This window comes from Labeo rohita, chromosome 25 (genome assembly GCF_022985175.1).
Source record: "Labeo rohita strain BAU-BD-2019 chromosome 25, IGBB_LRoh.1.0, whole genome shotgun sequence".
Lineage (NCBI taxonomy): Eukaryota > Metazoa > Chordata > Actinopteri > Cypriniformes > Cyprinidae > Labeo > Labeo rohita.
The window spans coordinates 15,042,912-15,054,792 of record NC_066893.1 but is presented as its reverse complement, the minus strand read 5'-3'; the positions used below and the strand labels follow the sequence as shown (position 1 = coordinate 15,054,792).

Sequence of the window (11,881 nt, the reverse complement as noted above, 5' to 3'; positions counted from 1 at the left end):
TCAATAAACTAGTTCCTCAACTAACCAGGCGAGCCAGCTAACAGGTTGCAAATGTTATGTCACTCCCGGTGCAAAGCAAAACAGCTCCTGTGTTTGTTGCTGTATCCCGGAGGGTTTTTTCTGCGGTTGAGAAATAGATCCCATCCGGACTGAAAACTCAAACAAAAGCCTTCAAAACAACCACGTGCTCTGGAGTTTGGGATAGTTTAGGCCTGGGCGAGCAGAGGATGCGTTCTGTGCATATTGTGGGGTTTAAACGCGATATTACACGTCTAAAATGTGGTAAAAGTCTAATTTGACTGATCTAGGAGTGTGTGTTCGACGTAGTGGTTTAGAAATGCGAAGCAGCTTCTGGAACTTGATTGCATCAAGTTCTTGCTTATCAACTTTTCTAAGCTGTTTTTGTCAAAAGTCAGTAAGTCTTAAAGGGACAGTTCACGGAAAAATGAAATTCTGTTATTATTTATTCACCATGACTTGATTTCTTCACAAGATGTTAGGCTGAATGACAGCCTCAGTCACCATTCACGTTCATTACATGGAAAAAGATTCACTGTAAGTGAATGGTGACCAAGGCAGTCTCCTTTCACAGAGGAAATAAAGTCAGTATTTTTTAGTGAACTGCTCTATTAATGGCTTTGTATTTGAAACATTTGCGCTGTGCAAAACACTTGTGTGTGTTTGTTGTGTAGTTAGTCTATTTACAAGTAATGAGAAAATTCAATAATGTGGTTTCCTCTGTTTGTGTGACTGTGTGAATTTAGGCTGCAGATACTTTGGCTGTAAGGCAGAAACGGCGCATCTATGACATTACCAATGTTTTGGAAGGCATTGGACTCATCGAGAAGAAATCCAAGAATAGCATCCAGTGGAAGTAAGGCAGACACGCTCCTTACATGCTCCTATATTGTTGTTCTAGGTTAAAAGAGCCTCAGACTTTCTTTAGTAGAATTATGTTATTATAATGTTAATTATGTATGTATAAGTGCCAATGCTTTTTATTGATATTAAGATTTTTACTGTTATCGCATGGGTACGGCAACCTTTTTGCACAGTATATTATGTAAATGTGAAATATAGTAATGTATATGTGACCCTGGAGCACAAAACCAGCCTTAAGGGTCAGTTTTTTTTTAATTAAGATGTATACAACATCTGAAAGCTGAATAAATAAGCCTTCTATTGATGTATGGTTTGTTAGAATAGAACAATATTTGACTGAGACACAACTATTTGAAAATCTGGAATCTGATGGTGCACAAAAATTTAAATATTGACAAAATCGCCTTTAAAGTTGTCCAAATGAAGTTCTTAGCAATGCATATTATTAATCAAAAATTAGGTTTTGATATATTTACAGTAGGAAATTTACAAAATATCTTCATGGAACATGATCTTTACTTAATGTCCTAATTATTTTTGGCATAAAAGAAAAATTGATCATTTTAGCTAAAAATACACTGTATGGGTTATTGCTAGTACTGTACAAATATACCTGTGTTACTTAAGACTGGTTTTGTGGTCCAGGGTCACATACATTTTCATTCAAATGTTGGGGTCAGTAAGATTTTTATTTTTTTTAAAGGAATTATTGCTTTTATTTAAAGGGATGTTAATTTGAGCAAAAGTGACAGTAGAGACATTTATAATGTTACAAAAGGTTTCTATTTCCATAAATTTCTATTTATCGAAGAATCCTGGAAAAAAATTCTATAAAAATTAAAATACAAAGTAGCACAGCTGTTTTCACCATTGATTATAAGAAATGCAGCAAATCAGCATATTAGAATAATTTCTGAAGGATCATGTGACACTGAAGACTGGAATAATGATGCTGAAAATTTGGCTTTGTCATCACAGGAATAAAGTACATTTTAAAATTACATTTGAATGGAAAACACTGACTGATTTTCATAATATTACTATTTTACTGTAGTTTTGATCAAATAAATGCAACCTTATAAAAGGAGAAGTTCAGTCCCAGAATAAAAAATTCCTTATTAAATTAACTTATTCACCCCCCCCATGTCATCCAAGATGTTCATGTCTTTCTTGCTTCAGTCGAAAAGAAATTAAGCTTTTGAGGAAAACGTTCCAGGATTTTTCTCAATATAGTGGACTTCAGTGGGGAGCAGCGGGTTGAAGGTCCAAATTGCAGTTTCAAAAGGCTCTACACGATCCCAGCCGAGGAATAAGGATCTTATCTAGTAAACTGATCGATCATTTTCTTAAAAAAAAAAAAAAAAAAAACACAAATGCTCGTCTTGCACTAGCTTGAGCTCACGTATTACATAGTCACGCACAAGTGTTGTAGGTGCAAGTGCCAACCTAGTGAACGTGCAAAGAAAGTCAAACGCCCTTTACAAAAAAAGTAAAACAACGATGTTGTGCGATTTTGAAGTTGGAGGAGAAAATTAGCTGTTTTTCACCCTACCTTTTTTAATTGAAGCACACCAACGAAGAACTAACCGCGTGTTACTTTTACAACATTATTGCACAGTGCGTTAAATTGTGCATTTGTGGTTAAAAAGTATATACATTTTTATCTTGACTGATCGTTTCGCTAGTTAAGACCCTTATTCCTCGGCTGGGATCACGTAGAGCCCTTTGAAACTGCAGTTTGGACCTTCAACCTGTTGACCACCATTGAAGTCCACTATATAGAGAAAAATCCTGGAATGTTTTCCTCAAAGGCCTTAATTTCTTGCGACAGAAAAAAGAAAGACATTGACATCTTGGATGACATGGGGGGGGGGAGTAAATTATCAGGAAGTTTTCCTTCTGAACTTTTTTTTTTAATTATAATTTTTTTTTAATCTTACCGACACCAGATCTTTGTACTGTGCTGTGATGTACTTTGTAATTGTGATAAATACTATTGTATGTTTCGCAATTAAAATAATACCCAGTGAGTGCCATTGAGCAAGTCAAACAAGGTTTATTTTAAGAAATAACCCAACCCAAACATAAAAATGCAGTTAATTGCTCTTCTGAGACATCTGTTTAAAATGAGTGTCTTTTTTAAGCTGTAGCTGTTTATATGAGACACATCTGTTTGAATGTCAAGTAATTCACTTGATCTAAATGTCTGCTTCTATTTCTGTTTGTTTGTAGGGGTGTTGGTCCAGGTTGCAACACGCGTGAAATTGCAGACAAGCTGATAGACCTCAAGTTGGAATTGGAGGATCTTGACAGGAGGGAACATGAACTGGACCAGCAGAGAGTTTGGGTTCAGCAGAGCATCAAGAACGTGACAGACGACTCAATAAATAGCCCATATCCTTCTAGCTGCACTTTAGGATTCATCTTTGAGCGTTGTAAATACTGGACTTTACTTAAGATCTAGGTTGTTTAAGCTCTAGATGCTCTTGTGATACTTTAAATTGATTTTCCAAGTTTGCTGTATGTCCTTAACTTGACACACTCTGGCGTATGTAACACATCAAGACCTCTGCAATTGCTTCAAAGGTTGGTTCTTCCCATCAAAACACCCAACAAAACACCAGTGTTACTGCAATAACTAAAATTACCAGTCAGAAAGCAGCAAATGCCTACTTTTTTTGATGATTCCTTATTAACAGTAACTCTATATATGTTTGTTTGCCACTAGGTGACACTCTTCTAGCAATCAGAGCTCCTTCAGGAACGCAGCTGGAGGTTCCTGTGCCTGAATCTGTAGGTCCTGCTTGTATTTCTATTAAAAAGTAATGTGGAATGTTTATGTATTTATGAAAAATATAAGTACATTTCATTAATATTATTTTTTTGTTTTAGCATGTTAACGGACAAAAGAAGTACCAGATTCACCTGAAGAGCTCTGCAGGCCCCATTGAGGTCCTGCTGGTGAATAAGGACCCCACTAGTTCTTCTCCTGTGGTGCTGCCTGTGCCCCCGCCTGATGACATGCTTCAGAGCCTGTCCACCCCAGCTTCAACTACCTCCGCTGCTGCTGCACCCACCAAACCGGCAGCCAACAGTACGCCAACCTCCACCTCCACCTGCCAGAGTCCCACCACCACCTCCGCCACTGCCGTCCCTCCCAACACAACCACTGCCTCTGCTGCTGGGGCAAATACAGGTGGGATGCTGCTCATATTTGTATGAAATATTGTTTCTGAAAAAGCTTTTGTTTTCTGAATGTAGTATGATTTACAAAAGTTGACAAATGTTAAAAAATATATATATTTTTAAGACTCTTACGTTCACCAATGCTACTTTTATTTAATCAAAAATACAGTAAAAACAGTAATATTTTGAAATATTACAGATCATAATCATTGTTTTCTGTTTGAATATATTTCAAAATGTGATTTATTTCAGTGATGGAAAGCTGAACTTTAAGCATCATTACTCAAGTCTTTTGTGTAACATGATCTTTTAGAAATCATTCTAATATTCTAATTTGCTGCTTGAGAAACATTTATTAATGTTGAAAACAGTTGTGCAGGTAATGTTTTTGTGGAAACTGTGGTTCACAACTGTGGTCTGGGGTACGTAAGAAAGGTGTGTTCACACTTGTAGTTCGGTTGGTTTGGTTCATGTGGTCTGGACCAAAAAGAAAAATTATACATTTGGTTCTGCTCCGCTTGGCATTCACACTGGCATTTTTGACAGCGAACCTAAAGATACCGAACCTAAAGACATAGTGATACGTTCACAACCTGATTGGTCGGGTTAAGTGATGTATATTTCGTGACGGAACTCACCGATCAGTCCAAACAAAAGGAAAAGGTGCATCTGACTCAAAACTAAATGGTCTGTTCTGTGCTGCTTTAAGTCGAATACACCTAATTCCATCTGCTGGACTAAGCTCACTCATTGCCGCATGTATATGTCTTTATTTTCACCACCTACAAACGCACAAAGAGCTCATAAACGGCATTTTACCTTCTCGTTGCTCCACATTTGCCCTCTGCTCATTTTGTTTTGGATACACCGCATTTTCCTTTGTGAAGTCACGTCGTATAGCGTCACATCTTGTCATTACTTCCCGGTTCGTTTAGAAGTATTTGGTCCGTGTCGTATTCATATTTCATTCGAATTGCACCAGAGATCTTTTGGAAGTGGACCGAGACCCATCTTCGTCCGTTTGTTTTGATGCGCACCTGGGTTCAGATGGCAGCGTTTACATTTACTCAAATTAACCGCACTAAAGCAGGCCTCACACTACAGGATGTTTAGCCCGATTTTCCCCTCCGGGAATCGGAGCAAAAATCTTGTCGAGCACCTTGATCGGCCCCGATGTTCAGCACAGATTATCTTGTAATGTGAGCTGTTCACGGATCGAATCTTGCACCTCCCGATCTGCTCGCACCCAAGTCAGGGACAAACATGTTTGATATTTAGGTTTTTTAATCGGGATGATGACGGCTGTATGATTGCATCAGTACTTTCACAACAGCCAATGCGTGACCGGAAAACAGCAGTTGTACGGTCCGTGGTGGAGATGGAGGAAACTGCTTCTTGAGTTTTTGTAGTAACACTGTCTGTATAAAGTGTCGAAAACGTACCACACCCGTAAGGTGAAAGCGAAGCTCTGGGATGAAATTGTTTTGGATTTGAACATACTGGGTGAGTGCAGAAAGCTGCTAACATGCTAGTTAACATATGTAAACATTAGTTGCTAAATGATGATCCGTTGCGTGAGATCACATGAGGCGATCCCTCCGGGCATGATGATCTTAATAATATCTTGTAGTGTGTAATGTGCCATGATTTTCAAATCTTGTAGTGTGTGCATGTTGAAGATTTCAGGGAAGATAATCTGCAAAGATTCTCCTTGTGTGATTGATCTCCTTGTGATTTTAAAACTCCTGTAGTGTGAGCTCGGGTTAACAGAGCAATTGCACCAGTTTAGTTTTAATCGAACCAAACATGACAAGTGTGAACAAAACCTAAAATTATTTTTTTATTTTATTTTTTTAATTCACGCACATTAAATTGATCAGTTGATGTTTCTGTTGTTACATTAGAATTCTATATTACATCAATGCTGTTTTTATGAATGTTTTATTGATCAGAAAGTCCTGAAAAAAAAATTCCCGAGCATTAAGAAGAACGATTACTGAAAATTGAGGAGCAAAATTAGCATAATTTCTAAAGAATTAAGTGACACTGAAGACTGGAGTAATGACTGCTTAAAGTTCAGCTTTACCATTATATGTTTTAAAATATATTTAAATTTTAATATTGTAATATTTTACAATGTTACAGCTTTAACTGTATTTGAATAAAATAAATACAGCCTTGATGAACACAAGACTTCTTTCAAAAACAAAAACAAATTATTCATTTGACCAGTAGTGTATATTATGTATTTATATCTATTATTATTATTATTATTATTATTAGAGATTTCAAGCACCTCCACTTCAGATACAACAGTCAATCCGACATCTTCAACAGACGCGCAGCAGCTACAGTCTTCTGCTTCATTGGACAGCAGCTCTTCACTTCCTGATTCCTCAACCCTTTTTGAACCAATCAAAACAGACCCTTCAGATCGTAAGTGCCTGTGCTTTTGAAAATAAACATGATTCTGTCGTTAATGTTTATTGTCTTGGGACAATATCATAAAAATAATACATTGAAATTTCTTTAATGCTTTGAAGCTTGTATGGCTTAATATTTCATAAATGAGGTCTCTTACTAAAATATGTAGTAGAAAACCCATGAAAGATTTACGTAGTTTAAAAAATCCACTTTGTTTTATACATATTATGGGCTATGGGGGTGGGCAAGGTTATTTTGATAAGGTCAAATGGTTGCACTCTGTAAGCTACTAGCATTACCTGTTGCTATTTTGACCGCAATGCAACTCGGAAAATATTACTGATACAATGACCACAGCTACTGAAAGAGCTTACACGTGGTGATGGATATAAGCATAGGCTTAAACCAAATGCCGTACCATCCTTTTTCTCTACAAGGAGTCTAAATGCTCCCAGATATCGAATGAAATCCACACTGAGAAACTTCAGTGGCTGTGCGTCTGCAAGTTTACATCCTGCCAGGATGGCATCCAGCGTTTCTTGTCTCTACCATTTATAAGCTCTTTCAGTAGCTGTGGTATACTAAAAGCCTCAAAGGCATCAGGGCTAAAGTGGAGTTTTATTCGTCCACAGGTATTTTCCCATTCTTTTCTCCTCCTCTTATCACTAGGAAAGCAGTGAAGACTTCTATCACCTCTCTTGTTGCGCTTCGACTGAAAGTTGCAACTAAAAGCCGCACAATGTGGCTTTTGTTGTGTTGCAGTAAAAATAGCAACAGCTAGTGCCAGTAGCTCACAGAGTGCAACCATTTCACATCATAATGGTGCCCTCACAGTCCAAAATATGTATAAAACGGTGGATTTTTTAAAAATAATGTACATTTTTCATGGGTTTTCTAATGCATGTTTTTCAGTAAGAGACATAATTTGTTATATTAAGCCATGCAAGTATTAATACCCAGGGTTGCCTTTAAAATTCAGAATCAGTTGAAGCAAACTGGCTTGCTTGAACAATTCTGACTAGGTTTTCTCATTTTCTCAGTGCTGGATCTTCCCAAAGAACTTTCAGAAATGTTTGACCCGAAAGGTGAGGATCAGTTTAACATGCTTAACATTTGCTGCTTGTTGATATTTGTCATCTATCGCTGATATGCTTAACTGAACCAGAGAATCTGTGATTTAATGTACACTGTAAAACAAATGTTTCATTAAGTAGTTTAAACGTAATATAATTTGTTACCCTGCTGACTTAAAATGACTAGTTTAGTCAACTTGAAATTTTAAGTTACTTAAAGGGGTCACTGGATGCTAAGTTCACTTTTACATGTTGTTTGAACATTAATGTGTGTTGGCAGTGTATGTACAAATCTACCCTATAATGATAAAAATCCATGCAGTGGTTTTTAATTAATCTGTAAAAATAATATCCCCTTTTTCAAATCGAGCAATTTTCAAATGCCTGTCGTTGTGGCGTCACACAAACAGAGGCCGCTCTTACAGTAGTTGTTTGACATTACCTCAGATCAGCGGTAACAGCCCGCCCTCTTTGTTTCGATGCCGAAGCAGGGATGTAAGTAGGACAAGAATATCTCCGATTGAGCGATTGAGGTGTTGTGTTGCTGGATGTAATAATGAACATAGTGGTCGTCATTTACTCCCGACATCTGAGCCGCTGAAGATGCAGTAGATTGTTTGTTTGTGAATGGAACGCGCCTCCATATATCCATGTTCGCGCGAATCTTTCATGATCCAGCTTCACTTACAGCAGAAGTGAGTTTAAGGGTTTTTTTATGAATCTTTGCGATCACCTTTCCTAATAACGTGCTAGTTAGCAAGTTTAGCGGCTAAATGCGGCTAAAGTAAACAGGCTCGTCACTCCACAGAGAGAAGAGAGGGGCGGGGTGAGCAGAGCTCATTTGCATTTAAAGCAACCTCGACCAGAATGAGATGATTTTTGCAGAGCTGATTGTGGCAAGGTAAAAAGGGTGTTTTACACAACCACTGAGAATTTTAACCAAAGTATATTATAGACTTTTCATTAAGACCCTAAGGAATCATATCAACTGGGCATCCGATGACCCCTTTAATGTTAATTTAAGTGACAACTGGAATATTTTAGTCGGCTAAACTAAAAATTTTAAGTCGGTGGGGTAATAAATTATATTAAAAGTTGAAACTTTTATTTTTAGCACAATGAAGAATTGTTTTCATATTTGTTATTTCCTTTCTCCATATAGAAATTATGAGCACAGATTTGCTTGAGGAGCTGATGTCGTCAGAAGGTAAAGCCGAGCTTGAATCAGGCCACCTGTATATAGTCTATTACTAAACATGAAGTGGAATTTTGGATGTTTATGTATATAACAAATCAAGTGTTTATGTATTACAACATGTGTATACGTAATCAATAAAAGTAGTTAAAATGTGACCTGAAATGTTATCAGCTCAATGACATCTTTCTCTTTCATAGTTTTCTCTCCGCTCCTCCGTCTATCCCCTCCTCCGGGTGACCATGACTACATCTATAACTTGGATGAGACGGAGGGCCTTTGCGACCTCTTTGACGTTCCCATTGCCAACCTTTGACCTCCAAACACACCGTACAATGAGAGTAGTGTACTTAAAAGAACTTTCTTTTTTGATTTACCCTTTCAAAAGGAGAAAAAACAAAGCGTGGCTCTGTGTCAGATCCATATGTATGATAAGCTGATTCTGTGTATATAAAGCTTTTTTATATGTGTATATTTACTCCAACCCAAAAGCAGCTGACTGAAAATGAACTTTCCCTGCTAAATTCAACCGATCCAGTCTGATGCAGACATCAGACGTCCAAACCATTTTTGTTTAATCTCAAACTAACTGCTTTTATACAACTTTTGTATAGACACAGAGGGAATTTGATGTTTGTCTCAAAATTCACCAGCAATTGGTTAATGGTTCAATGATAATACCAGCTAGATGTGTCTTCCTCTTTTAAAGTAGCACCTTTTCCTCCCTCTCGCTCAGTGTATTTATTACTGATCTGGACGCAACTATTATACAGATTGCTAATGAAACGGTGTGTTATTTTATGATTATGCTTTTGAAGAAAGCATGCCTCTAATGCATACATTGTGAAGCAATTCTGCCAATAGGAAGAAGTTTCTCATCTTGCGTCAAATGACCGCTCTCTGAAAAACCATGAGGAAGTAATTAAATTACACTAAAAGCTTAGTTGTGAAAATTGCATTGTGTGGAATTGATACAGTTTGGTGCTAAACAGCGAAATCTATTTATCATAGCGTCAGAAAAAGTGAAGAAACATACATAAGTGTTGGATGAACCATTCCTACTTGTCTATTTCATGTGTGATTTATTAATGCTACATGTCTCACAAAATTATAGAAGCTCGTTTTCACCACGGATTTTCAAATTTTTTTCTCACATTTGCAAGAAATAAAAAGTTGCAATGGTTGCCTTTATTCAGTCTGAAACGCAAAAATTTGAGCGATGTAAACTTAGAATTCTGAGAAAACAAGTTTGAATCGTTAGATTAGAATTCTGGGTTTATCTCGAAATTCTGAGAAAATGTTTTTTCCAAAATTGTGAGATAAAAAGTCTTTTCTGTGGCAGAAACATGCTTTCATATAACGTGGCTATACAGTAGCTTACGATGTGAATATAAATTTAACCTTGTTTAAAGGACTAACTGCTGTGGAAAGGTCACTGTACAAATGTTAAATTAGATGCCAATTGCTATTTTTGTATTTTAAAACATTGTCCCTCCCTGTTTTCAGTCTCTAAAGTCCATCTGTTCTTATCCCGTTTATATATGTGTATAGATGCTTTTGAAAATGTGACATCTTCATTATGTCTGTATATGAGAAAAACTGTCTAAAGAAGGATGTGGGTGCGGGAGTAAAGAGAAGTCGCAATATGACGAAATGGAGTATCAGTGTGCTGTGTATTGAGCGCTGTCCAAACAGAATGTCATTATATGTGGGTTCCTGACCGTGTCGGTACTGATGGTTGGCCCCACTCAAATCTTCTCGTTCCTGTCTGCTAAATAATATTTTTATGCTTGTACACAGTAAGCATTTGCCATTTATTTTTGTACTTGATAGATCTCCAACTGCTCTGGTTCTCATTTGATAAATAGGCTGCAGTTCCTTCTGTCTGGCTTATTTCCACATTGCACTTTAAAACAGTTTATTAGCAGGTTAACTTCAAGCCCTATGCATTGAACGGGCTGGCTGAATCAGTTTTACAGTATCCAGGGAATTTAAGCAGTTTTTAAAATCTTCACTGTGTCATTGCAAAATATCGGAATTGTTGTTCTTTACTGGAGTCATCATCCCCATGAATAAAGAATGTTTTTGTATTTGTGATGCTCTTGAATTTTGCTTGACTTTAAGGCATTTTTTTCACCTTATTCCTTAGGAGTCTGTCATAATGCTTCTAGGTGTTTGAGTCATATCCTGCAGATCCAGGCATTTCTTTTCAAGTTTCACTTGAATAGGCCTATTGTAGTGTAGTGGTTAAAAGCTTGGGTTGGTAACACAGTGTTTGAACCCTTCAAAAATTAATCCAAAATATGACCATTCTGCTTTAAGATATCATCCTTGGGTTTTTCAGTTGCTGACCTAATACATATAAATAATATTGTTTAGCTATTATAGAAGGAAAAACAAAGTTTTAAGTTGTCACAAAAAGCAAGTTATTTTATTGTTTAGTACACAGTTACACCAACATGAATTGCTTTTGCTAATTATAGCAGATTTGTTTTTGTCAGGATAATTATTTGTATACATCAAACCTGTTAGAATTTATTGTAGCTTTAAATATCACGAAAAGTGTTTTTTACATTTATGTAAGATACTATTTAAATTTACTGTTACTGTATTTTAATAGTATGTATTAGTGATGAAGAACAAAACTGCATCAATCAACTGACTTATATAATTAGTTAATTAAATGCGTTTTTTTTAACAATTAAATGGTCAACAAACCATTTAACATTAATTAAAGGCTGTTGTGTATTAATCCATGAAAACACTTGCAAAAAAGTTGTGTAAATTTACAAACAAGAAAAAAAAGTACAATGAAACAGAAAAACTTCGATATAACTATCATACAGGAAACTACTCAATACAGCACCAAAATATATATATATTTATATTTATTAGTATTTTTAAATACTCAATTTGAAGTAGAAATTATGCAGATCTGGGTTGTTTATGCATAATGGAGTAATAATAAAATACGTAAAATAGCAGATTCAGATATTTCCCATATTCTCCTGAGAACCATAAAAAAAAGTTTTATGAAATTTGTTGGATTTTTTTAGGGCTGTCCAACGATTATTAGCGATTAATCGCATGCAAAATATAAGTTTGAGTTTGTCTAATATAT

At 36.3% G+C, this 11,881-nt stretch overlaps 1 protein-coding gene across 1 annotated transcript in view; it reads left to right on the top strand.

Moving 5' to 3' along the window:
- The window catches only part of e2f4 (E2F transcription factor 4), an 11,561-nt gene extending 711 nt beyond the window's left edge, over nt 1–10,850 (top strand). The window contains exons 2-10 of the mRNA XM_051100285.1: nt 765–874; nt 3,115–3,276; nt 3,425–3,468; nt 3,611–3,675; nt 3,775–4,078; nt 6,352–6,504; nt 7,533–7,577; nt 8,728–8,772; nt 8,961–10,850. Of these exons, the coding sequence (XP_050956242.1) occupies nt 765–874; nt 3,115–3,276; nt 3,425–3,468; nt 3,611–3,675; nt 3,775–4,078; nt 6,352–6,504; nt 7,533–7,577; nt 8,728–8,772; nt 8,961–9,076 (1,044 nt within the window). The 3' untranslated portion in view covers nt 9,077–10,850. The remainder of the gene's footprint in view (nt 1–764; nt 875–3,114; nt 3,277–3,424; nt 3,469–3,610; nt 3,676–3,774; nt 4,079–6,351; nt 6,505–7,532; nt 7,578–8,727; nt 8,773–8,960) is intronic.
- The last annotated feature ends 1,031 nt before the right edge of the window (nt 10,851–11,881 follow it).